The sequence below is a fragment of the Amblyomma mixtum genome, chromosome 3 (assembly GCF_055824585.1).
Source record: "Amblyomma mixtum isolate Tamu chromosome 3, ASM5582458v1, whole genome shotgun sequence".
Classification (NCBI taxonomy): domain Eukaryota; kingdom Metazoa; phylum Arthropoda; class Arachnida; order Ixodida; family Ixodidae; genus Amblyomma; species Amblyomma mixtum.
Window position 1 is genome coordinate 96,697,105 of NC_143014.1, and position 27,399 is coordinate 96,724,503.

Genomic DNA, 27,399 nt, shown 5'->3' on the forward strand with positions numbered 1-27,399 from the left:
TCATCGAATGACATTTGTTCGACTTAAAGGGGCCCCAGAAACACAATCTTAGTTAACTGTTTTGCCTGTTGATTGCATACAGTGAGTTATAATGGTGCTAATAGCGTCGGTAATACCGCGTACATTCCGTTTTTTAGTAATTTAATGTCCTCCCAAAAACAACTTCTTGGCTCCGATGGTGTCGCCACACAGTGGCGGGTTTTTAGCAGCGGATATGACATCACCTGGCGCGAGCTTGATGACCGGACAAACAGTAAATATACTGCAAATTACGTGAAAAATAGAGACACATTTTGTCACCTGTCTGCGTTTTATATTAGATCAACAAAAACAATTTGTTTGTCTTAGATAAAAGCCCCTGCAAAGCAAGTAAAATAAAAATACACCACCAGGGGCGCTCTGGCATGGAAACAACGCTGCCAGTCTGTTAGAGAGCAGGCAACCATGGAGTACAAACTTCCGCGACGTGCTCTGGCTGGCTGTTTTGATTGGTTGCGCCAGGTGCCGTCATTGGGAGAGCGAAATAGGAGTGGGAAGCACCGCCAAAATCGAGTTGAGGGCAGCGTTTTGTTTGCTTGTATTTTGAAATTTCTTCACTGAATTACTCCCGTTCCTGTGCATCGATTCCTGTAATTCTCTTTAAGTCAGCATCTGTGTGACATAAAGAACCCACCTGAAGTATAGCCGGTATTCCCCCAGGCAGTGTTTCGCAGCCCCTTTAATGTCATTTTTTCTGCGCGCTGCTACACGACAAAAACTAATGTAATTTGCAAATGATGGTGATTGCAATGGAAAGAGAGTACAGCATACGAAAATTTTGATGTATGCTTCAATACGTTGCCAAAAGTATTGCTTCGCGAAAGGAAACCGATTTTAAAATCTCAGTTCTCATTTCAGTAGCGTGTTGATCACCGCTATCAACCACGAGTCAAAGCCAAGCCAAAGCTCAGCCAGTGGCGGCAGGCAGATGGCAGACGTCACTTTGTGAAATGCTCTCTGTGGTGAAATTAGACAGTATTAGCTGTGCGTCCGCACAAGCTTTGTGCACGCTACGTCACTACGGGTGCACCTTACGCGCACTGCCGCCCGTCCTCATGACGACAGTTTGGAGCACGGTGGTTGGGAGTGGCTAGCGTAGTGCCCAAGAAGCGTAACATTCTGTGGCGCCATCTAGTGACAGCAAATGAAAGCTCCTGAAATATGTGCCAAAGAAACGTTTTTCTGTTTTATTATTGGCAGTAATGGATGCATTTGAAGGCTTTGTTTTTTTTAAGTGTAAATCAATTGGATCAATTGAACATGTAGATTCTAGTGCAAAGTTGGAGAAGTACTTCGACTGGGGTCGTTGCTATGACTTCAGTGTGCGCCGTACATAGTTAGGCTTAACATCAAGAAATTTTAAATTTATCTAAAAAATGATCAGTATTTCATACCTATATTATTACGGAGGGATGAGAATGCACAAAATAAAAGTGAATACAACCGTTTAGAGCAAGCTATTGCATCCAAAAAATGCGGTGGCGACGCAGTACTTGGTCCGAAGCGGGCGGGCAGAGCGCCGCCATGTTGTCAGCGTTAACCACGCAAGGCTGATAGCGAGAGTGAGTTTTATTTTTTCCAGTGCAGTTTGGCATTTTTCTACATATAAATGAATGACCATATAGACCTCCTTCACCCCGCGACGTCACGGAGATGCGGTGGCGCTGATGTCAGTAGCGACTTTCGCGTGGTAGGCAAAACAGGTTCCGCCTGGCCGTGCCTACCGCAGCTGCTGCAGCTACCGGCGGCTGCATATCGTGGCTGCGCACTGCAGAAGCAGCATGTACTGACCAGCTGCGTCGCTGTTGGATCCGCGTAGTATCATAAAACGAAAAATTAGATTAGCTTTAATAGGTTTCTCGGAAATAAATGCCGCATTAGGAAATGAGCCGCGGTAGTAAAAGCGCGAAGTCTCGGTGTAGACCGGCGCTGCTAGGCAGCGTACTTCATAGCACGGAAATTGCCGCGCTCATTTACCTGAACAACCGCATGGTACGCTTAAAATTGCGCAAGGAAAAAAAAAACGTATGTAGCTGCGAACGTATTTATCACCCTGAGCTGGTGTGCACAGGCGCCGGCAGGGTCACTCTCCACCGGGGAGTGCGTTATTTTGTTGATAGCACAGTATGTTTTAACGTGTGTAGAAGTTATACGAACGTGTAATGACACATTTTAGGGCATTTAATATATACTTCAAAATATTTCTTAACATGACCGACATAATTATTTGATTGTAGTAGAAAAGTCTGGTAAGTTGTGACAATCTTGCGCGGTCGCGTTGGCATGCTTCGAACAGCGCACTTTCATTGCATCATAAGCTTCTTCATGAAGTAGTACATGATCGCGAAGGCTGTTCGGAAAGAAGCAACCGCAGGCGGGCTACCAACAGAGGCACGTAGCGAGATTGACAAGGGATGAGGCAATGAAAAGTGTTTTCTTTATTGATGCTTGAGATATGTAACGAAATTTGGTGCAAATATGAAATTGCTCTGCTAATTTCAGCAATGCGTTTTATTTTCAGCTATACCTGGTAAAGTTCTTGGATAATTATAATTAACACCCTCGTCAAGTCACCACGGGTCTTGAATAATTAAGTAGAAAATGCGGAATTTTTTTATGCCAGCACGTTGCCAACGCCCTATTCTCTATGATGGCGGTATTACTTCTTTTTTTTAGATTCGTAGTACCTTTCTTATCAAAAATGACTACCCTACTACTGATCCTGTAGCAAAAAAAAAAAGTCGAGAGATTTATTGCACTCCTCAATGTCTCTGGAATCGTTCACGACAAATAGAATCATTCTATTTCCATTCGTTACAAATTTACGAAGGGGTGAGTGATGCCAATCAGAAAATGTGGTAGATCACAAAACAAACCTTTAAGTTTTTTCCCTCGTTTATGGCCTCTTCGCTTTCGCTTTGGTCAAAGAAATGCCGCACTGAAATCAACGAAACCTCTGATCCCTCTTCTGCGTAGTGATACTACCATTGTGGTGCTCTGTCGTCGGAAACCCGCAGGATTCGCGACGTGCCAGGACCATCAGAAACGCCATTACCTCACAATTTTTGACGACCACAGATCTAAAAACCGTAATTTTATGAATTTCTACTGAATATTTTGCTATAATTTTTAGTAACCAAACAGAAGACCCAGGGCTGGAAGAAATATAATTTCAGGCATCCAAACGTTTCACCAAATCGACCAGTTTAACAAGGGGAGAAGTCAACCTGGTGGTGCCTGATCTGACGGCTAAAAAGAGCGGCTACGCGAGACAGATCAGATCGGGACACGATCGACGCTGTCCCCACTTTTCGCACTGTGCGACACATGTGTCAACAGACGGTGAGCGCACGTCGGCTCTGCCGGAAAAACGCCAGTGCTTCCCTCAGCACTGTCCCGAGGTAAAATCATTCTTGCTAGTTCAGTATCAAAAAGTTATCATTTTATTGAATGCCTGGGGTAGAAACCAACTGCAGCGCTTTCTAGCCATAATACAATACACACCGTGTCGAAATACGCCGTACATGGCCAACGCGAGCCCTTGTACTTGGAGGAATACTAAGTTGAAAGCATCAACCATTGTTATGATTCTCAGAAACTCAAAACGCGCATACAAGCCTTGAAAACCGGCGCTGCACCACCTCAACTCGACGCCACTCCCTGGCCTCTTGCCTACCGCGAGCCCGTTCGCGACTGCAGCGCCACCTCGCTTGTTTGCAAACATGGAGGAGGTCTATATGGACACAGAAATATTAGTGCTTGTGACGCTTTTGATTTTTTTTTTTTTTCGGTGTATATTCTTACCAAGTCTCTGGTGTCGAGGTAAAACATTAGTTCGGAGATAGCTGGATAATGAGTTCTGTAAACTCATTCGATACCTAATGTCGTTTTCATTGAATGACATTGTATTTTCTCGTGTGGCAGCAAAATGTCATTTTGAACGAGCGTCATTCGATGGAAATGGCATTAAATTTCCCATGTGGTAGGGGTATTAGTCCTAAGGTAGTTCAAAACTGACTGATTCACCCTCACAGGTCTTGCAAATGGAGTCCTCAGTATGGGCTCGCTGATCTGGCTACGGCAATGGGACTTAACTTCAGGAGTCAATTTGGCAGACATCTTTTCAATCCTTTTTCTGGTCATTTTCAAAGCTGAGTCTGACCATTGCATTGAAGGGAGGACTTTCAGTTATTCCAGCACCTCGACACCTGATCTTATCTGACACCAATTGAATGCGCAGCAAACTTTCTTTCGCATTGGTTGCAAAACTGTCGCGGGGGCTTCCACTTCACCGCCTCGGGTCGCAGTCTTCATGGCTGGTGGCACGAGTGTGATGGGACATATACACAGCAAAAACTAGTGCTGTCCGGCATGCTCAATTCACACACATAGTTCCAGGTGAGAAACGATGCCCTTGCACTCATTTATGACCTCTACAACAGCGAGTTTGCACTTTCCACACGTCCAGCACATGGGACTGGTCACTAGTCATGTCAGGGCCTCAGCTTTTTAGATAACGCTTGCCCTGCTTCCACAGTCAGCTGTCTCATCATCTTGAAGTGTTGCCGACTTCTCCCACACACGCACTCACGAAGTTGAAAGTGTCTTTTATAAAATCGGACATACAGCGCTTGAAGGTGCGCTGCTGTTTGGTTGGCATGGAGGGTTTGCTGTGTCCACCACCGGATTCGTGGAACTTCTTCACTTCTTTTTGTGCTTCCTCCTCTATAAGCTTACTGACTGGCTCTTACAGAGACGAAATTACGCTTCTTGTTCATCATGGACAACTTACAATAAGAAAAGCGCAGGCTAGTCTTGAGTGGCAATGGGATGCAATGCAAGCGGATACGAAAGTGCTGGGTTAGCAGCACTGCGCAGCGGCTGCCAATGGCGGTCTTGTGTTTGCGTCACATGACTTATAGGTCCAGTGGGAGCACTCGGAAGAAAAAAAGAATGTGTTTTGATTGTTATTATTTCTTGTACAAATACAAAACAGACTGATGTACCAGTCGAAAGAGAAGGCTTTGGCCACGAACTACAGATGTCTGCTTTGAGTGGCAGCAACTCAGATATAGCCAAAATTTGGGAGCTTTCACAATTTTTCCGATCACCGCGAGTCATTCAGACACGTTTTTAACTTATTGTTCATGTTCATATAATCGCAAAGTGAAAAGGGGGGGGCAGCGTTTCGACAAGAGGACTTGTCTTCGTCTGGGCGAAATGTGCATCATTGGCAGGGTTTAAATAGGGTCTTCACTCCAAGGAGGCTGTCTCGGTGAGGGGGTGGGGGCATTAAGTGGGAAGGGTGTTAGAATGGGTAGGGTGAATCTTGTCCAGGCATGATGCCTGCTTAAGAGGATGAATCAGTTGACCTGCAAGACTGTAAAAGAAATATGCCAGCTCAGCTTGTTCAGGTCTTATTTTCGTATTGTTCTGTATGAAAGTAGGGTGTTAAGCAAAAACAAAAAGGAAAATTTCAAAATTATTTTGATTTTTCGACTCGTATCTTCCCTGAAAAGATCAGTCTGTTTAACTGTCTGTTTAAAGCTTGATTTCATTTCGATTGTTGACAGTACCTGAGAAAATATTTGGGAAGGGCGTGTGGTGAGGGAAAGCTTGCCACCTGTCGCCCAAACGGGCACAGCTTGGCTCTCGGCAGTTTGTGTGTCCGCTTTATGGTAAACCGCGTTTAGTATATAAATTAAGAAGTGTATGTGTTTATTACAACATTTAATAATGGTTTGATATAGCCAATGATTCATAATATCCATGCTCGTTATATCGTGGTTTGGCTGTATAAACGTGTGAAAACTCGCCTTTCATTCTGTTTCAGAAAGTGAAAATAAATGCACATAAAAAGTGATGCTGGCCACGTGTACAAGTTGATTTATTTAATATACGGCATAATCTTTGGTAGCACTTGAGGTTATTTGACTGGACTAACTTCTCGACATTGTCAGCTCCATGTAATTTTGCTTGAAGGCCCAAGCGATGGTGGCAAGCAACCAGCGCCTCTTTGCCCATGTCACCCTTGGGTTTTGCCCGTGTCTCCTGCCTGGTCGCTTGGCTCTGCATCCACAGAAAATTTCGCTCATCGCCCAGAAGTGCACGCACAATTAGCGAATCAAACGCTTTCCATGCACGTCTCTTGGCTTTTGGTTTATATGCCCTGCCCCGTCGTCGCCTCAGCAGGCACACCGACCTGGTCATCAGTGCTCCCACTGTACCTTCACTGTAGAGAAAATATTCCATTTGCCATGGCTGTGGGACAGTGCCACAAATTTGAAATTGCTCATTTTACTCACTTACAAGCAGAGGAGGTGCCAAATTGTGAGTGTTTACTGAGTTTGAGAGCGCAGGCATGGATCAAATGAAAGGACATTTCCGCTGGTGCATGTCGTGTATGTAGGCAGTCGCCACTGTTTCCTTGGGATTTCCCTGCTGAGCGACAGAGAGAATGACAGCAGTCTTCGCCACACCGTTCTCTATTTCGTGCACATGAAGCCCACTTCTTGTCTCCAGCGAAACTTTATTGTGCTTTTTTTTTTTCGCACCTTTGGCATAAAGGCATAATTTGGTTTCACTGTATACTGAAGGAAATGTGCTGCCATTTTGCGTGACGCTGCCCCTTGATGGTAAGGCTTTCAACGAGACCATGCAATAGTCCTTTCCTGGCCTATGTGACGGATGATGTTTTGAAGGAGGGGCGAAGGGTGCATCTTGGAGTGGTTGTTAAAACAGCATGGTGCTGTGGATTTAGTCTGCCGCAGTGACAGTTTGCTTTGTTTTTTCGATGCTTTTGAGTCTTGCACGATGGAATGCACTAATAGCCTCGTTTACATGAACCTGACAGCGTCGGGTTGAGTCAGGGGATCGAGTTGAGCAAGGTTAGCCCAGCTCGACGACTGCGTGTTTACATGAATTCGATTTTAGCGAGTCGAGACCGGTTCAACTGAAGTGACACCAATCGTCGAGCAGCACAGCAGGATAGGACAGTGGCAGCCTCCAAGATTGCGACATGATGCCACTGTCTCGCAGGCGCGTCGGCGCAAGGGAAAAACAGGTTCGCATTTATCCTCTCCCTCCCGCTAACCAAACTCTTCGACTCGATGCTTTTAGAAAGGCGGGTCAAGCGAGTTAACCTACCCCCTCTGCAGGCGAGTCAACTCGACTCGCTCTGCCGCTTATTTTACGTGAACCCGACAAGCAAACTCGACTCGACTCTATCGAGTTCATGTAAACAGGCCTAATGAATCGAAGATGACCAGTTGCATATATTCCTTCCGCTTTCCAAATAGCAAAAACTGGCTAGAGTGAAGAGCAAAAGTGACCGATGTCAAGCGCTGTCAGGATCTGTGGTGGGCACTTGATTGTAAGCAGATTTACGTGGTTACTTATGTGCCCATGTATCTTTTGGGTGAACAAGCAAGCACTTAGGTTTACTTTCTTGTTTTCCCGAACAAATTGTACTGAGATCATAGCTGCTCAAGCGCTTAAAAGCCCGGATGGCATGTGATTGCCGTAAGTACTCAAAGTACTTCCAAATGTTACAGGTGCACCCAAGTCTCCTTACATGCAGAAATGTGAAAGCATTGAGTTCCGTTGCCTCCTCTGGTACTTAGTGTAATAATCATTGATGGTAATTATTTAATTAGTTTATTAATGCATCAACTGAAGTAATTAGTTAATTGTTCATTAAATAATTAATTGTTAATAATTAATCAGTGATTTAGTTTTATTTATGATCAGTTAATTCTGTTACTATTTTATTGTTTGTTTGATTCTGGAGAACAATTACAGTGTAATTGGCAAAATTAATAGCCTTATTTATTTTATTTAGTCATTCAATCATTTCAGCTTTCTATTTAATCGTTAGAAATCTTAATTACACCCTTACTGGAAGGTTGACAGTTCATGAGGGCACGCTCTCTCCACAGCCCGTGGTGATGAGAAAAGAAATGCTTTTGCATTAATAAGCATTTATAGTTTAATTTGGTACAGCAGTTTGTGTTCAAGAGGCTACCTTCTGTCACGAGGCGGCTTGCAGCAACATGCCAGCACCTTGGCCACTCAAGTACAGCCGCATTCCAACCTGGAATCGTACATATATCACGTTCGATTAGGCATTGTCATGTCCAAGTCTAAAAGTGGTTTTGCTTGTGTCATTTAATTTTGCTTTTTAATATTAGTGCACTGTGCATGAATATTACGGAATATTGTACAAAATTCGCTTAATTACCCTACTATTTCGCCTACAGTGGGTTCTATCGATGTGCATCGCATTGGTTATTCTGGACTGCACTTACCCTGGATTATATACATTTTAGCAATGATGCCATGCGTTTATCAATCGGAACATAATCCAAATGAGACAAACTAGAAGTGTTAAGAGCAAAATTGACGAGCCAAGTACGGTGCTTGTGCACGGGCTAATCACGAGTGCGCATGTGCACTCGTAGGACTCTGCAGTTGCTTCTGGGAAGGGCCTTTAGGATGCAGTAAACGGTGCCGAGGTTGAAAATAATCTCCTTGAGAACATGCCCTTCCATTGTGAGGTCCTGTACTTTTTCAGTGGTTGGTAAGATTTGAGTGCCTCTGCACTGCATGGTCCAGGCTTGTTCGAACTAGGTACAGTTTTTTGTGATTTCAAGGTTATCACGTTCGTTTCAGGCAAAACATACAAAAAAATGTTTCCAGGCATGACGATCGCAACAAACACATGAAGGTGCATGGTAGTGACCTCGTGTATTAGTCAGTCTTCTTCCTAAAATGAGCTGTTTCGGAATGAAATGAGTTTAATCTGATTAGATTTAGGCCTGGAGTGATCACGTTGAAATAGCCTTGACTGTACACTAAAATATCTCCGAAGTGCACGTTTGCTGGACACTTGAAAATATTTTTCCAGTCTCCAGTTGCTAATGAGTACGTGTACTGGACTGCCGCATACTTAGGCCTTATTTAAACATAGTGCACAGTTTAAGGCAGAGAATACAGGTTGCGACGCACGCAGCAGGTACACCGGTCCTGAAAGTCCGTTTTTGCCAACCAAGCCCATTTTCTTTTGGCGCATCACCTTGCCCACGTGTTCAACTGACATCAAATAGTTTGCAAATAGGGAGAGGTCTGTTCACATTTCTGCTGTGTACAATTCTAGGGATCAAAATGTTGTGTTTCTTTGAGTTTTTTATGGCTCGTTTACAAATTTCAAGTCATGTGAATGCAAGAAACTGCTTCCGTATAAGTGATCCGACGTGAAATCAAATTTTTCATTGCTCCCATTGAACCATGGCCTGGACCGCCCGAACTTTGCTCTTATTTTATTTTGTTTGATAGTTCGCTACATTCATTATAACAAGGTTTGGCTGTACATTCAGCCTGTGCGGGCTATTACAGTAGTGGAAAAACTTACACATAAATGTACAGCAAAACCTCGTTAATTCGTAAATTTGGATAATTGAGCCTGCCACCAGTCTTGCAAGTCTATGGTGTTGAAAGCTCATTTATTCGGACGCCGCGGGGCTCATGTCGGTTAATTTGGATGGGCCCCCGAAGGGACGTCATGCTGAGACATGACGTGTTCCGACAGGCGATCGTCCAGATATTCATCCACAGGCCTGAATATCCTCTTACATTGTTTCCCATGCTCCTCGAATGTGCGTGCAAAGGCAGACGTGTTGACGGTCGTCTGGTTCGCATCGGCATCCCAAGAAAGTGTCCATCCGCGTAGTTTCATTTTCGAAACTTCGCCGCTGACCTGCAGATGGTGGCTATTTGCTGTGCATTGTTTTTGTTTGTTTTTTTTTAAGGAATCTTGCTGCTCTGGCGCCAATTCGCGCTTCCCTCACTTCTGTCTGCGTCGTGTGTCCGTTCTTCCAGCATGTTGAAACTCCGTGCTCGTCACGTGCTGTTCGCTGTTTGTGCGATGAAGCCTCCTCACATGCGACGCCACATGTGCAGCTCCACCGCTACCACCGCTTTGGAGACCCTTATCGTTGTGAAGCAGTTTTGGTTCCGCCACTCCTGATAGCGTGTGCGGATAAAACATTTGATGGAACTGCGAGAAATCAGTGTTGTCGCACAGTTTCTGTCTAAAAAGGAGATAACAATTTCCCAGTATCTCGCCACATAAATTTCGCTTTCACGCAAACTGTTTTTGGTAGTTTTTGATAGGCCATTCAATAATTTGACATTCGGATACTTCGGCTGGTTTTTTCCACTCCCTTGAAGTCCAAATTAATGGGATTTTACTTTACACTCGTGAGGAATAAATAACTCTTGAAGAATAAATTTCAACAAATAAGACAATCCGACAAAAAATGCAAACAAGTGCACTTAACCAAAAAACCAAACAAAAATTAACCAGTAAGAGAATAAAACTCGGAAGCTAAGGCACAAGTTGTACAGTCGCCGTCAAAAGTAAATGGAAGGCGACTGTCAAAAAAATTTAATTTCTTTAAATCTAAAGCATAATGGTCCATGTTTGTTGATGCAGAGTGCAATTCGCGCTATCACAATTAGTCTGCGCATATGTATTCAAGGATGCATGAATTTAGCGGGCAATGATTAAATTTTTTCGTTAAGATTGCCTTCCATTCACTTTTGACGGCACCTGTACGTTTAGGTCTGCTGTGATATATGAACGATTCCAGGGTTTCAAGAAGGGCATCAAGGGAATCTCATTTTGCATCAAGTGAATCACATTTTGTGGTGCAGTCACACAGAATCGCGGCTACCTTTGTATGGTGAATTGTGGGCAGTGGACAATATGCAATGCCTTTTAAATCTCTCTACCGTGAAAAAATGACCGATCTTGACTGTTTCATATAAAGAAGTGCTAAATGCACTGCGCATTAAAATACATCATACTGCAGCTTATTGGTTTACTTCCAAATGACAAAATCACCAGAGTTGTGTGTGCAAAACTTTTAGAAAATTTATTGGTTAAAATGGTAGTAAGAAACAAAATACAAGCAAAACAAAAATAAGCCGTAAAGCACTCAATTAAACTACTCCCATCGTTTACATATCAAGCGCACTGCTTGTGATGTCACGGGCCTCTGAAACAAAGTCTCGCATTTGGTAGTGAAATCTGACCATCCCACATGGTTGTGTATCTTACCACTGCTGCTCTACAAAAATAAAGAAATAAGTATTATTAAAAAACAAATAAAGTGACAGCCTAAGGATCGACAAACAAGCGTAGCCTTTCGCTTCCAGGACCGCGCGGAGAAACAGACTCCATGGTCATGACCGGCCGACTGCATCCGGTCAAAGTTTAATTTTTCACATAACCTCCTCGTGTTAGAAAAAGAAATAAAATCTACAGATGGTGTTATAGAAAGCAAACGAGATGGCGTAGATTGTCCAGGAGCACAGTCTTGAATTTTTGGTGGCAGGTTCAAAACATTGGTCATATATTACTGGCCAATGGCCTATGGTGTAGAAATAATGGTGGTCACATGTTTAGGGGAATCCCCCAAGGTGGAGTAAATTTGTAATAAGGGAGTAATTACTCATTGGCATCCACCCAAGTGCAGCCATACGGCTACAAGCTTTCCTTTGTAGCCGTATGGCTGCGCTTGGGTGGATGCCAATGAGTAATTACTCCCTTATTAGAAATAGCTCAGTGGCTATGGTGCTCGGCTGCTGGCCCGAAAGACGCGGGTTCGATCCCGGTCGCGGCGGCTGAATTTCTTTGGAGGAGAAATTCGAGGCCCGTGTACTGTGCGATGTCAGTGCACGTTAAAGAACCCCAGGTGGTCGAAATTTCCGGAGCCCTCCACTACGGCGTCTCTCATAGCCTTAGTCGCTTTGGGACGTTAAACCCCATAAACCAAACCAAACCAAACCCTTATTAGAAATAATGGTGTAGCCCACTTTACTGCACACAGTCAGATGCGTTCAGAGTCATAACTTGATGAATCCTTAGTGTGAACAACACACTGTGGTCTGTTGTAGTTGTGCTGGTGTTGGTGGCCTCTAAGGTTTTATTTTATTTTATTTTTTTCAGATCTATCCAAGCTTGCCATATTATATACCCTTTAACGGCAGGTTCTGCACTGTCGTCCGCAGTGTCTCTTGGCACACTGTCGCAGAACTCCACAGGCAAGTGAACGCTTTTTAGATTTAAAGCATTTCGGTATCTGCCTCGCATGCGGGAGGTGCGGGGTTCGATCCCCAGTGCGGCCAGGTACCCACCGGTGTTACAGTGGGTACACAAGCTTTCCCTGGCCTGGTGCTCGACTTATTTAGGGTGAAATGCTTGGGAAATGGAACTTTGACCCCACCTTAAGCAAATGAAAATACCTTGTGCCATGACGCCCTTTGGCCGCAGATGCCCTTGGAACATAAAAATTCATTAGCAGATTTCAAGCATTTTGTTTAAGTAATGGTTGTTCAAGCAACTACAAGAATCAGAGTTTAAACTACCGCTGCGATGCCCGTTTTTACAACTACTACACTTTTTCTCTCAATTGTGCGATGCTGAAGGAAACTATATGTATATTTTTATTCCGTGGCAAGGGTGTTGCTTTTCAGTAATGCTCCCCTTGTGCCAAATGTACTAAACTGCTCCACACCAGAGAAGCTACGCCAGACTGCTCCAAGCTCACTGCTTTTGATCTGGATGGTGGTGTGCGCAGGGCCTTAACATTGTGAAACAGTGGCAGTGGCGGCGATGCACTGGTTTTATTGCCGATTTGGAATTTTAAGGTCATTCGAAGCTCACTTGTAATGAATGTGACTGTCATGGCATTTCTTCCTTATATCCCAAAGTTTGCAGTAAACAGTCTAACAAAATCAAATGTCGGAGCATGGTCTCTCTTGGTGGGCTTCTTATGCCGTGTGCACTAGCCGCCTTTTGGTCAGGCAAAGTTTTGGCACGAGTTTTCAAGCCAGTGCCCATTTCTTTCTTGCTTAGAAACCATCAGCAGCACACCTGTTGAGATGGAGGCTGGTCAACGTCCTCAGGCTTGCATGTTTCAGAACCTACTTTTTTTTCGGTATGATTGTGATTGGCCAGACGATTAGGCCTAGTGTGATTTGGAACGATCAAAGGTTTTGTTTAGTTATGACGCATGTATTTGCTGATATAATTCACCCATGCAGATTTGAGTCTAAGCGATGTAACGAGTGTAATCTTGTGCCAGTGGCGACGGCGGTTCTGAAGGCAGAAGGTTTTAAGTTCGATTTGTTTTCCTCTGCAAAGATGCACAAAATCAGCATACCCTTCTGAGCCATCATTTCCGAAGCTGGCACTTGGCAGTGTACAGTATCTAGTTAACTGCAGCAGCATCTTTCAACGTTGGTTGTTGATGATCCTTTTTTGGTTGATAAAACAAGACAGGCTGCACCATTTCCTAAAGCACAGCAATCAGGGTTTATGCTTAGGCTTCAGATATTGAAGATCTGTGCTACTCTCTGCCTCACAAGGGCTTGATGAAGGCAGTAAAAAAGTGCATTGCTGACAAAAATGAAGTAGTATGAGTCAGTGCAGAGTGTGAGTTGATACTTTTCTGGAGCTCTTGTCCTTTTATTTAAAATCCACTTATGTAGAGTTTTTAAATAAAAGGACAAAATCCACTTACGTAGAGTGCCGCCGCGGTGGCTCAGTGGTTATGGTGCTCGGCTGCTGACCCGAAAGACGCGGGTTCGATCCCGGCCGCGGCGGTTGAATTTCTTTGGAGGAGAAATTCTAGAGGCCCGTGTACTGTGCGATGTCAGTGCACATTAAAGAACACCAGGTGGTCGAAATTTCCGGAGCCCTCCATTACGGCGTCTCGCATAGCCTCAGTCGCTTTGGGACGTTAAACCCAATAAACTAAACTAAACTTACATAGAGTGGTGAGGCAAGGTGTATGTACAAAAAAAAAAGGCATATGTATTGGATCAGAGGTAGCACCAGTACTGAGCATATTTTTCTGGGTCAAGTAGACAGAACTATTAGCAACCATATCTATGGACTGGCATTGCGAATTTTCAGATTTGTAGTTGATTTTTTGGTTCTGGTTGAAAAAGACAACTTCAGAAGGAGAATGGTTGACATCTTGAAGCTGTTCCGTGATTGTGCAAGGGGTCTGTCCTTCACGTTTGAGGTGCCATTGAATGATGCTCTCCAGTTTTTTAGTCGCAAACTGTTTTTCAAAAGCGACCACTTATTTTGGATGCATTCACCAAGGTCACAGAAACCGGTGCTAAATCAGGGCACTGGAAGATATTAGAAAAACGGAATTTGGTGTCTTGCATACGCTTGAGCCTAATGAACCCTTGCCATCAATGTATTCATGATAGTATGCTACTACAAGTTCTCAGGCTCAAAACCGCGGGGTTTCCAGGTTGTGTTGTCTTGGCAACTTGTGAAAAGCTTAGCATTGGCAGTCTGAGTCAGTGTTTATTTTGTGTCCATATTTGTGTTTAAACTGATGGTTCATTTGCATTTATACCTATTTTTCAGTATCTGGCTGCACAGACCATTTGTCTGATATAAGTGCAGATGCTGATGACGACGAAAAAGCTGGACAAAACAAGTGTAAGTGCTTTTTTAAGCTTAAATTGTCAAATCATTATTTAAATAATTTTATTAACACAGCATTGATATCCAGTATCTAGTTAGCTGTCGCTAATTGACTGCCAGCATGCTGAAAAAGCCTGCTCATGATAGTGTTACATGTTACATGAAATCAATGCACTTGACGGCCATCGAGAGCCACTGCTACACCCTCGCGGGTCGGAAGACAGAGTGCAGCGCCATGTGGCACAACATTGCTTCGTGCCACGGTGCAGTTGAGAACTGGCTGTGAACCTAACTGGCAATGGTCCTCTGGTTATAGATCACTACAATAAAAGACGTGGCTTGCACGGAAGTGGCCCAACTTGTGGAGGATAGCGGAAAGGCAATGTTGCGGCCCGCATGCGCTGCTATAGTTGTTCAGTGTTGACCACTTCGATAGTTCTCAGTTTTCATCAGGGTCTGGTTATTGCTTACCTTGGATTATGGGGGTTAGACATCCCAAAGTGACTCAGGCTGAGAGACGCTGTAGTGAAGGACTCCAAATTCCGACCACCTGGGGTTCATTAACTTGCACTGACATCGCACAGTACACGGGCGTCTAGGATTTGGCCGCCATCGAAATTCATCTGCCGTGGCCAGGATCAAAGCTGCATTTTTTGGGTCAGCAGTGTACCTTAGGTCACAGAGGGCAAGACCAAATTATATGAAAAACACCACACTTGAAGCCCATGTGCTGGGGCATCTAACGGCGTGGTTTCGTTTTCGGGACAGTGTTTAGGCCCATCACAGGTCTTGCAGTCTGGTAAGAGCAACATTTGAGGTAGGCAGGCTTTTTTTTGTCATAGTAGGCTGCTCTTGTGCCCATTTCACGAACCATTTCGTTGCGTTTTGCCAGGAGGGCTCTACACGTTGCCCCCCCCCCCCCCCCCCCCCCCTCCCCCTCTAATTTACTGCAAACTTCACACCTCAAGTAAGGAGGTATCTGGCCACCTTACAGTGCTGCATGGTCACATTCATGCATTAAGTCGAACTATGATGCTAGGCTCGCCCGAAAGACGCGGGCTCAATCCCGGCCACGGGGGCTGAATTTCGATGGAGGTGAAATTCTAGATGCCCATGTACTGTGCGATGTCAGTGCTTGTTAAACAACCCCAGGTGGTCGAATTTCCGGAGCCCTCCACTACGGGGAATTGCTCCAGAACGGTAAAGGCCGTTGTGGTCTCCTTGAACGGCTGCAGCAACTGCATTCAGCTCAGACTCGTCCAGCGGGAGCACTGGCGCAAACATTGCCAGATACTGATCTGGTTGCCGCGCTTGCACTTGTTCGCATCTGCTGAAGTGCATGCGCAGACCAGCTCCAGCATACACACGGGTGCAGCGGCGCGCGGCACATACTGTCCATATAGTTGGGGGTTTGGCTGCACACGCGTCGCAGTGCCATCCCAGAGGAGGTACTGTAAGCCGAAATCGCACGAAGCTACCGTTTCTGAAATTTGGTTTGTGAGGGTTTAATGTCCCAAAGGATTTACTGTAGCAAATTATGCTGAAGATGGGTGAAAAGAAAATTCGGTTTTTGGTATCTTTCTTTCCACAGCTGTGTTCTATGGAAAAGCATTAGTGTGATTTGAACTACCGCTACTGATATTTAAAATTAATAGATTGATATTCACACAGCTCTAATTAAAAGCAGACTCTGTGTTGCATGCCTATGAAGGTGAAATGGGAAAATGCTTGTACATTTCAGGGCATAGATCAGACTGCAGCTTTGCCATGTAAAATTTAGCTATGCATTCCTTGCAACCACTGCAAGCTGTAGCATCAGAAAAAAAAATCTGAGGTCTTCTGGTTATAGTCATCATTGTGTGGTTTAGCCATCCAAACCAAAACCTGTTGCTCGTGAAGGGCCACTGCTTGAAATCATTTCTGAAGCAAGCAAAGCCTGCTGCGGCCGTGGCTCCATCAGTAGACTACTACAACCCCTGCCCACTCAGTACCCCAACTCTGCCTGTGTGAATTTGCATAAATTTGACTGCCAGGTTCGCATGTATGGATGTATGTCTTCAGTAAAAATTTATCAAGGTATTTGTTACAGCCATGTGGTGAAAATTTTTAAGTTTTTTTTTTTTTAATTCTTTTAGACGATGCTGATTATCCCAGCCAGAAAGGAAGACTTCATGGTGCTGATGGCTCTTCCGGCTTCGCAGAAGAAGTTCTGCTCAAACCAAGTGACTTTGTTTCTCCTTCAAACTCTTCAACCTCCCTGAACCCTTGCACAGCAGCTGCTTTCACTAACACAGGTTGGTGGCTTTTTGTCTGTAGTTACTGCTTAGTTCAAGCAGTCCACGTTTGTCTGTATATAGTCAAACCCTTTTATAGCAGAAATGTAGCGGAGAGGAGTTTTTCTGTTATATGAGAGGTCTCTTATAAGCAGTGTTTCATGTTTTTATGATTTACTGATCTCTCACTGCGTGTATGTTGTCACCCAGTGAGTAGGAATTTCACAAAAGAAGTCTATAGCATTTTACACAAGCTGATTACTAGAAAGGCTTGCTGTTCTTTTTCGTGTGATTTTCATATGTAATGGTGCCATAGGCTTTCTACTGCACTGCAACTGCACTTGTTCGCAATACACTTAGCCCTTGGTAACTTCAAGTTGTTAAAGTAGGAAAAAAGTTATCAGATAAATGGAATTCAGAGATATGCAAAGTACCTAAATTTTTTTAGTGTACTGGTTGTGAATTCTAAAAATATAGTGGCCCGTTCTACGTTAGTTACATATTTACTCGTGTAATGAACCCACTTTTTTTTACAGAAAAGTTGACATCAATAGAAAAAAAAGTGGAGAAACCTGCATAATTTTTCAATGCGCGCCCAAACTTTCCCAGTGATTCATGTACTGGTGCATGCTTTATGTAGAAACAGGTTCCATAGCAGAAGTGCCTTCCCTGTGTGCCATTGTTTTCTGAAATCATCATATATTGGTTTTCAAAGGTGGCAGCCGTTCAACAGTGCTATGAGAATTTGTGCTCAAAAGAAATTAGTTCTAAGGGAACTTTTTCTCAAAGAAAAATTTGCATTCATGTAGTGATCCCCTAGACAGAGGTCAGAGTCTCGCTTTTACAACAGTTCGGTGCCGAGTGGTAGTAGGCTGAGTGGGTCTCATTCTGTTTTGCGCCACCAGCAAAAAGCTTACCACATATTTTCGAGTGACTGGTGGGAAGCCAGTCTCAATTACTGTTGCTTGCAATTTGCATTCACAGCTTCAACTTCCGATAACCGACAAACGCTATGTGTGTGATGCAACGTTTGCCTTGCACAAGCACGATCTAGCGCCTAGAGCTGTCAAACCAACTTCGTGGTGAAATATTGCATGTGCAAGCCTGTGCAGTAGACAACGATGTGACAACTCAACAGTCTGTGTTTAAAATCGGCAGTCTTAGCTACCTGAGAACGCAGCAGGACCTGCCAATTGACCTTGGACCCACTGCCGCAATTGGTTTGCACCTATTGGAGCTTGCTCGGCGATGAGCTTATCCTGCAGCAGGCGCGCTCCTCGCCGCTAGTGGCACCCCTGTTGGTGCCGGAGTTACGCTCACCCATTGCCTATAGCTGGCACCGTTATCTACGCTGCTTTGCCTAGCTTGAGGCTAATATGAAGGTGACTGTGTGGGGTTCTCATACCTGTATAGTATGTCCTGGATGAATTGAACTTGAAGGGACTGAAAAATTTCTGGCATGATGTTAAGGTGCAAGCCTACTTTTCCTAAATAAAATTTTTAACACCAGATAAAAAAAAAAAAAAATTATTGACCGTCCTAAGAAGGGCAGCTCTTAACACCAGGTAAAAACTAACCTATTTTCCATCATAAGAAGGATAATCTTTTATCCTACTAAAATTGTTCAAAGAGATGAAATCATATTTTAAAAAACATACCTCTGATGCCAGCAGTCATAACTTCTATTTAGTTTATCGCAAGTCAACTTGCTTTTGGGTTATATGCATAAATACAGGACCTCTACAATAAACCAGAATAATTGATACCATCGATTGACATTGAGTAATAGTGGAATGGCCAGAAACAATTGTTTTTGTGTAGGCAGGATTTGAGAAAAAAAAAAATGCTGCTGTAAGACAAAAAATTGCACCATTTTTCTTCTTATGGTTCATTGCATGGCTAGATTTAGAAGAAATAAGTGTAGAAAATTTAAATAAAACGTTTCAGAGGGGTAAAATTAGGATTTCTCGCTTAAGAGGGTGTTGCAAACAAGCGAGTTTCGAGAAAAACGAGAAAGAAGATGAGGAGTGACTACAAATGCCATAGCCATTAAGTAATATTCAGACTGGCTAAAATCCATCACATCTTAGCCCAGGTTTCCAAGTGCACTGTTAGTACTTGAGTGTTGGTATCCTCCCATGACCATCTAATATCCAATAGATTCCAAATGGCTTATGTGCATTTTAGCCATAACCATAATAAATTATAACGATAATAAATATAACCAATCATAAATAACAATTTGGAATGCTTATGCAGTTTCTGTGCAGATTTCAAAAAGGTTTTTATCTTTTGGTCGGCAAGTTTTCTTTCGAGCAGGATAATTACAAATAGTGTTCTAAAGTTAGTGAAAGCAGTAGGAAAACAACCGCTTAGCAAAAGCTTGGTATTGTGCATTGCTAGATAATAGAATAAGGAAAACCATGTTGTAAGCACTTTTTTTATTGGATGATTATTATGCATGATAGCCTTAGCTGCTTATGCGCCAATAAACCCAACACAACGATTATTTTTTATTTTATTGCAGAGTGAATTTCAGTGGTCAAAATATGGTAATACAGTGGGTATATAAAGTGTCATTCTAGAAAATTTCAAAGCAAAAATTAAGAAATCTGCCTCTAGCATTGTGTGCTCCACGTATTGAACTTCATGCTGGGGTAAAAAGAAATTCTCTTGAATAGTTGAGATATTGCATTCGCAGTGGTGGAAGTGCTGTGCCAATTTGATCTCCTACGCCTAAATGGCAATTTACGCCCATTGCAAGTATACAGAGCCAAGTTTAGCAGAGTGTTATTGTCGGCTGGGCAACACTGGGCCCTAGCTACGAAACGGACGCAACCGCATTCGCATCGACAGCTTCGTTAGCTTGTGCTCTTGTGCTTGTTGGCACGGCTGTCACGAATGGCTTGTACAAGCATGAGTAAAAATAAGTACTTTTAACTATAATCTGGTAATATAACTTCATCGCAGCCGGTATTGTGAACTTACCTCACATAGCAAGCTGTATTTATTGCGCAGAAAACGAGATACCAGGTTCACTCGCATATTTTGTGCACTTTTTTCAGTAATTAAGGGCTCCAAAAAGAGACGCGGAGATTTCGCGAACATGTCCTATAAAAAACTCCATGAACGTCATAATGTGCATATATGTCCTGCATGGTCGCGCATATGTCAACCCCCACTCGCACCTCTCGCTGGTCAAAAAAAAAAAAAAATTCCATATAGGTCAACGCAACCCCCGTCACCGCGGGATGGTATGACGCCGCATGCGCAGCTCTAAGCAATAAACGCGCAGCGATACAATTGCAGAACCAGTGGAGATAAACGGCGCTAAAGCGGCGTCTTTGCGATAGGCCCGGCTGACTAGTTGGGAAACCGAACCGCCAGCGGTTTTTCGGACACCTTGTCCTGGAAAGCAACCGCCGGCGCGAGTGGGCTGGGTAAACGGCGCGCGAATATAATTTTCTTTACCGGAGCTAATTTAACAAATGCATTATGAACTCCTTACGAGTGGAGCTGCCAGGGAATGGGCACCGGGCTTCCTGCCCGTCGTGCTTGCACCCCGCACGCAGCAGTTATGAAATTGCTTTGACTTGGCCTGGCCAGTTACGTGGTTATGTCTTCACAGCGGTGCGGCCGGCATCCCCTCGCTGCTCGCACCTTTCACAGCCATACACGGCAACGCGTTCGCGCCGTTCTTCCACAGCCTGCCTTGCGTGCACCCGTGTGTACGCTGGTGCATTTTTTTTTTTCATATATGTTTGAATAATAAATTCTGGGTGCGCATTTAAGTGAGGGCGCAAGTTATGCGCGAGTCAATAGGGTAAGTTAGCCCCCTCGTTGGTGGTTTGGCTGCGCAATTTTCTGAATTTTTAAAATCCATCGGTTGGCGAGTATTGATTCATTTTGTTTTCGGTTCTGACATATTATATTCGAGATTCTGCTGCACTGTTTAGACGGTTTGGTTGTGGCTATTAAAAGGTTATGCAGAACTGAAAGGCTTTAAAGTTTACTAAGCAAGTCCTATCGCTTGAATTTTCGGCACATTATTATGTGACAGAATCAGGCGAACAGTGCAGGTCCTTTTTCCTTATAGCTCTCACTGGAATGATACAATTAAGTGGATTGAGTGGGACAAATTTTGGTATCAAACCTATTTGTACACTTGTTTCTGTGGTGAGCGAGCTGACACTTGTTGCTGGTTTTGTTTTTAATGTTTAACGGCAATGTCTGTATTCTATATGGCAGTAGGTAGTTCTAGTCCACTTTGCTTCTAGTCATTATATTTACTGCAAGCCAATTACCATCTGTGATCCATTTTTCACTTGTTTTCTCTGATACATTCAGTAGTAAACCAGTCTGAAACAGTTTACCTTAGTTGTCTCGGGTAATGGTTTACCACTAGTGTCATAGTCATATATGTGGTGTTTTTGGAGTTGAAGTGCTCTGGGTTTGTTTAATACAAATAAAACTATCCCCATTATGTTGTTTTCTTTTTGTTTTTCTGAACTGAAGTTAATAATAGCTAATGTACTGCAACTACTGTTCGTAATGTAATAGCTGCCACATGTCTTTTTTTTATTAACCCTTGCAAATATCTTCAGGACAATTGCAGTCCTTTTAATTAATTCTGGCCTGTGGGATCCGTGATCAACATCTATGCAGTTTTTGGACTAGTTGCAAACAAAATTGCTGTCAGTCGCATTTAAATGTCGCCAGTCTGCTCCAAAAGTGCTCAGAAATAGCCTACAAATTGCGACAAACCTGCTCCAAAATGGGAATTTTGCTGCTCCAAAGCTGCTCCAAAATAAGACTTTTGCTGCTCCCGTGCCTGCTCCAAAAAGCTGGAGCAGGCATTCACAAACCCTGCATTCACCCTGCATTCACAAACTTGATAGGAGCACAAAATTCACATATTGAGAAAATGACAAAAACTTAGAAAACTAAATTTCATGGCAGAAAGTGAAAAATGTTAACACTTTTTCACTTCGAAATGGCTAACAATCCCCAGCTATGTAATCTGGCTTTTTTCATGCCTGCTGCCTGTTTTCAGGTGTGCACAGGTGTGCTGACATTTTGCTTTAGTGCATGTCCTCTTCCAGACAGAGTAGTAACTTGGTATTTGGTTGAATCTTGATGAAACTGCGCAGTCCTATCCAGTTTGTTTAGTTGATTTCGAACATGCTACTAGTTTTCAGATAAATTTAATGAATTCATGGGATAGTTAAAAGCCATTTTCTATTTCTTGGAGCCACAGAGCAAGAGCCTTGTATCCATGTCAAGGTAAAAAAAGTAATAGTAAATGGTGATCACTAACAGGCATATTGTCTCCTTCTAACATTCCTTTTGGATTTCACGAAAATTTGCTCTCCATGATTCTCAAGTTCTGTTGCAGTGTGATGCTAATGAATCGAACCAAGGGTGCTGATATTGCCTGTTGGGATGTCAAGCTATTTTCTCTAAACTGTCAAGTTATGAGTTGCTAGTTTTCTTGGAAACTTGTAAAATTGATGGTACGTTCCTGACGATGTTTTATTTTCTTCATTTGTGAGCCACTTAAAACGGGGCAACCTAAGCACATTGTTGCTCATAACCCTCAATCTGTTTTTTTCTTATCCCTTTAGCTCTTTCCCTACTGCGGCCATTGCACAACGTTAGCTGACTAATGATAACTTTGCGTGCGTATAACTTAGCGTGCAGACTTCAAAACCTTTCGCATTGGATACTGGTACACTGCGCATCTAGCTTGCTGTCACACAACTTGTGTTTCGGTTTTGATATAGTTTTTTTCCCGGGGGGCAGCATTTTTTAACGTGCTCCGAAGACATGAATACGTGGTACTGCACTTATTGCCTGCCAGGAACGGCTTCGCCGCTCGATTTCGTACGGGCACATATCGCTATCTGGCATTTAGTTAGGCTGGTTAGGCAACTGAAGTGTGGTTTTCGATGCACTTTTTTTTTTGCCCTCCCACTCTGAACGCGCTGTAGCGTCAAGGTTGCTTGGCAGAGTCCGCACGCGTGGCGCACGTTCCAAAGCGTCGCAATTCTCAGTACTCTTCTTTGTCAGATTTATTTCATCACCGACCCGAAGAGGAGCGAGTCTGAAGATGATGGAAACCAGCCTGGAATACAGGCCGCCACTCTACATGGTCTATGGTTTCTAGTGATTGTTTTGTAGGACTATTTTTCAAGAAAGAACATCGATTTTTTGAAAAACAGTGACCATTAGAATGCCAAGCATATTGGATGCGTCAGAACATTTTTACATTGTTCTTTTTTCAGACAAGTGTACCTTTACGTTTTTTTATAATTTTTTTTCTAAAATTTTGTTTTTAGGAGAAAAAATTTTGCGTTGCAACGTACAACTCGTTAATCAAACTTATGTGCCTTAAAAGTGCATTTATTTAGCTTTGTTTTCGATATTGCATAACATTTCAAAATTTATTAATTTTACAGCAAAAAGGAAAAGCTACTAAAGCCTTCCAAAAATTGCCATTTTCCCCACAATAGGGAAAGAATTAAGGTGCTTCGTACACCACTGTGTACATTGCGAACTCAAAGCTAGAACTCATTTTTTTTTTTTTTTTGTTTCAGGAGAATTTAGTATCCTTCATATTGCACATAGCTTCCTTATGTTAACGAATGCCACCAATAATATTAATCGTTTTTTCTAAATTTCTTGTATCATTTGCATTTGCGAAAAAGAAAATGAATGATTCCACAATCTTTAGGGTGTTCATGTCTCAAATCCTGGTATTTTAATATTGCACTTTCTAAACATTTTGCGTTGTAAGAAAAATACCTTTGGTATGTTTCCGCCGTGGTTACGGCACTTGGCTGCTGACCCGAAAGACGCAGGTTCAATCCCGGCCGCGACAATTGAATTTCGATGGAGGCGAAATTCTAGAGGCCTGTGCAATGTCAGTGCACGTTAAAGAACCCCAGGTAGTCGAAATTTCAGGAGCCCTTCACTACGGCGTCCCTCATAGCCTGAGTCGCTTTGGTAAGTTAAACCTCCATAAACCAAACCATTGGTATGCTTCCTTAGAAAAGTAACAATTGCTCTGTCGAGGTATGGGAACACAGTCGATGGCCAAAAATTCGAATCCCTGAATTTTTTGACGCTATTTATTTTTCGGACTTTTTTGGGGCACTGCAACTTGGCCCATAGAGCCATTTGTAAGAGCATGGGAAATTTCCGACTAATCGCAAATGACTGCAATTTTTCAGACCTCGTTCGCACTCGCCGCCAATGCCCAAGTCGCCATATACAGTAGAATCTCAATGATGCGGATTCTTCGGGAGCACGCAAAATATTCGTATCATCTCGAATTTATATGATCCAATAGTGCCGCACCCGAACTTTCCATGGCCTCTGCAGTCAGGTCCAGCTGTGTGCAAAGGTGCACTTGATCGTGGAGCGCTTGATCGTGGAGGCTACGCACACGCACAGGAGCTTCCAAGTGCCGTCCATGGATGGCGTTAGAGGCCGTGGTCATCATCCTCATCATCTTTTTTCTCCTCCACGTCCTCCCGCTATCCACATCAGCATCAGTATCGCCAGCTCCAGCCTCTTGTGGCCCGTTAGCGCGTTCACCTTAGTAGTTGTGGTGGTTGTGGCTTTCGTGTGCTGCCGCCGAGCGTTGCAGTTTTATTTAGCACGATGGACAAGCACCTTAATAGCTACACGGCATGGCAAGCGTGCAGTGGGCAGGAAATTCGATGTGGTCGAGAAGTGCATCCAATTATGGTGCAACCAAAAGGATACATTGAGAAGCACAAGCTGCAAGCCTTGCGAGTTTCGCGAACAGGAAGAAGAGCTGTTCTGCTATGTGATGGAAGTGCGGAACAACGGCTACGCATTGACAGCGGACATTCTGCGTGGCTTCTTTTGGGATGAGCGCACACCAGAGCACAGCACCAGCTCAGAGTCGAAATACTCCGCAAGTGACGATTGAACGTAAAGTAAATGCCGCTCATTCCCTGATTGGCGTGTTTTTACTTTTAAAAAAAAATTTTCCCACACATCATGTGTATGGGCCGCACCCCGCACGCCCTCACGCTTGTGTCGATCAGAGCTTTGGTGATCTTGATCATCTGGTGTACCGTTACCATGGAGCGCGTTAGATATCCTGTATTTCCTGAAATAATAACCGGCGAGCTCCTCAGAAATGCTGGCCCAAGCATCCGTGATCTGAATGTAAAGCGTGGTTGGGGAGGCCCGTGTCTGGCGGCAGTAACTGCAGGCTCTCCCTACCTCATACGGACGCTTGACACTGTGCTAATGCTTCTTGCAGCTACGATTACTTTCTTTTTAAAAGCAGCAAAGTGCTGCTTTCGCGGTCCGGATGTCATATGAGGTCCGATCATCCTGGGCATCGTGATGTCAGGTCAGTGTAGTGAAGTGGCGTCGAAATTGAAACTACCGACCTACGCCACCGTTAGATAGTGCCTCCTCTCGCTGGAAGTTTGATGGTGATGGTGCTCGACAGTAGATACTTTTAGCAGAGCGGGTTTGTCCCGATCAGCGAGCAAACGGGATTGCTTCTGCATATGTGCGGAACACCTAGATGGGAGCGCGCGAGTGGAACGGCGCTGCTCCCGGGTGACCCAGTCGGAGCACAGAGCGGCGCGACGAGCGGGACTCTCAAAACCTGCTGGTTTCGCACAGATCCGCATATAATATGAGATGGAAATTTGACATGCTAAAATTTGGGGGGGAAAAAAACATTATATGTGGGTTTCTACGGTAATCCTTCTCTGAACGCGGCTTTACAAACCAGCGCGGTGTTCTCGCTTGCGGCCAGTGCTTGTGGAGGCCACATGCGCATCCGCGTGGTAATAGGGGATGCTAACATTGCGCCTGATTATTCTCCAATGTTGTTCTCGGAAGAATGCCTATGCAGTTAACGTGTGAGCCATTTTGTAGCGCATGCCCTTCTGAAACGATAGGACGTTACTGGGAAAAAGCCCTATCCAGAAGTTCTTAGAGGAAATCGTAGTATCCGGTTCAAAGGATTCCTCATGCTGTCCAGTTATCAGTGCGGGTAGAATTGCTTAAATAAAGAGCGTGCAGACAAGTTATTTCAATTACTATATTGAAAACATGAAGAACAGTAAAATACACATTTTACTTGCCCAATGCCAAAAATTCGGTGCCACAATTCAGAACCACGCCTTGCACACATGCAGCGGAAGCTTGTATGCACTTGTTGACTTGCCAGTGCAGCCCCGAGCAGCTCAAATTGGCGGCGGCATAGTTCCATGTGCACACAAAAAAGTTTTCCAGTGTCCAGTGTCCAACACGCTGGCACTCTTCGACCTGTTTATGAAAAGCTCCTGGCCATCCCCCCACCACCACCACCACTTTCCCCCCGCCTACTGTCTTCTCATCACATTTTTGCTTATGATGTCCGTCGGACGGTTTTCTCTTCGCTGCCTTCTCTGCATTGGCAGTTTGAACAGCAGTACTCGCTTGCAGGATACTTTTAGGTGAAACGAAAACTGTCGCCCTAGCTCGCTTCTTCGCTTGTACTGCTTTTCTTTTATCTTTTCTCGGGTGAAAAGGTGGCAACACTCAGAGACATTCAGTTTTAGATCCCTTTCCAGAGTATATAAAAATTAAGTTCGAACTCTGTGTCCAACCAATCAAAAAGGGTGCGGCCTATTTGGTTGCCACCTCATGCCCAGTGCCGAAAATCAAAATAATCATTTCTGGCACAGATTAAAACACTAAATATTCCCATTTTGGATCTCTCCTAGGGCGTCAAAGGCATCACCATGTCGGATGCTATGCATTCAAAAATAAAAACCACATGATTGATTTGCGATGGTGGGCTCCTTGAAGTTACTGAAAAGCGCACTTGGTTTTCGCGTAGTTTCTGAGCTTGAGCTGAGCTTGTACACGTAAGGGGCTGGGCCAAGTAGGTCAGTTTTTCGCGCGACTGCGGCCCAATCAAAAAATTAAATCCAGAGCAGAGCTCTGCATCGCACACTCCCGGGCACAAAAAAATCCTAAGCGTCCACTGCGGTTGGCGAGATCCCTCCTTACGGTAGTTATTGCCGTGAAGTGGACAGTTGTTTCAGCAGCTAGCATTGTAACTCTGCGTATGTGAACTCGAGCTGTGTAGGAAGCATGACAAGAGAATCCTATCTACATTTTCAGCACTGGCAATGCGAAATTCGATCATAGGATCCGACAAAACTCGTAGCGGCTCATTGCACCCGTGAAGGTCCTGCGCTCGTGCTTACGGTGAACCACAAAAGCAACGAAAGATTGCCGTTCCCGCGCCAGCGGAATATTCTGCTTCAGTTGTCTAAGGACACCGGTGTGATGCCTTATGCTACCTCGAGCGCCCTCAGTAGTGAATATTTGTTTCTCTCAGCTGTCAACACATGAAAATAGCTAAGCGGGTACCGTCTTCGCGAAACACACGCACCAGCATCGCTATCGCATTTACCCACCACTCCCATCCACTCATCACTCAAGTCCACTCACCTCTACTCACACTCACATCCACTCTCTCACACTCATGACCACCCGCACTCGCACTCACAACCACTCATTCACGTT

The 27,399-nt window shown here is 44.0% G+C and overlaps 1 protein-coding gene across 4 annotated transcripts in view; it reads left to right on the plus strand.

Moving 5' to 3' along the window:
* The window catches only part of Ge-1 (Enhancer of mRNA-decapping protein 4 homolog Ge-1), a 116,083-nt gene that overhangs the window by 50,614 nt on the left and 38,070 nt on the right, over positions 1–27,399 (plus strand). For all 4 annotated transcript variants that reach the window (XM_089580249.1, XM_089580250.1, XM_089580252.1 and 1 more), the window contains 3 exons: positions 12,050–12,144; positions 14,492–14,566; positions 16,687–16,845. In XM_089580249.1, coding sequence (XP_089436375.1) covers positions 12,050–12,144; positions 14,492–14,566; positions 16,687–16,845 — 329 coding nt within the window. The remainder of the gene's footprint in view (positions 1–12,049; positions 12,145–14,491; positions 14,567–16,686; positions 16,846–27,399) is intronic.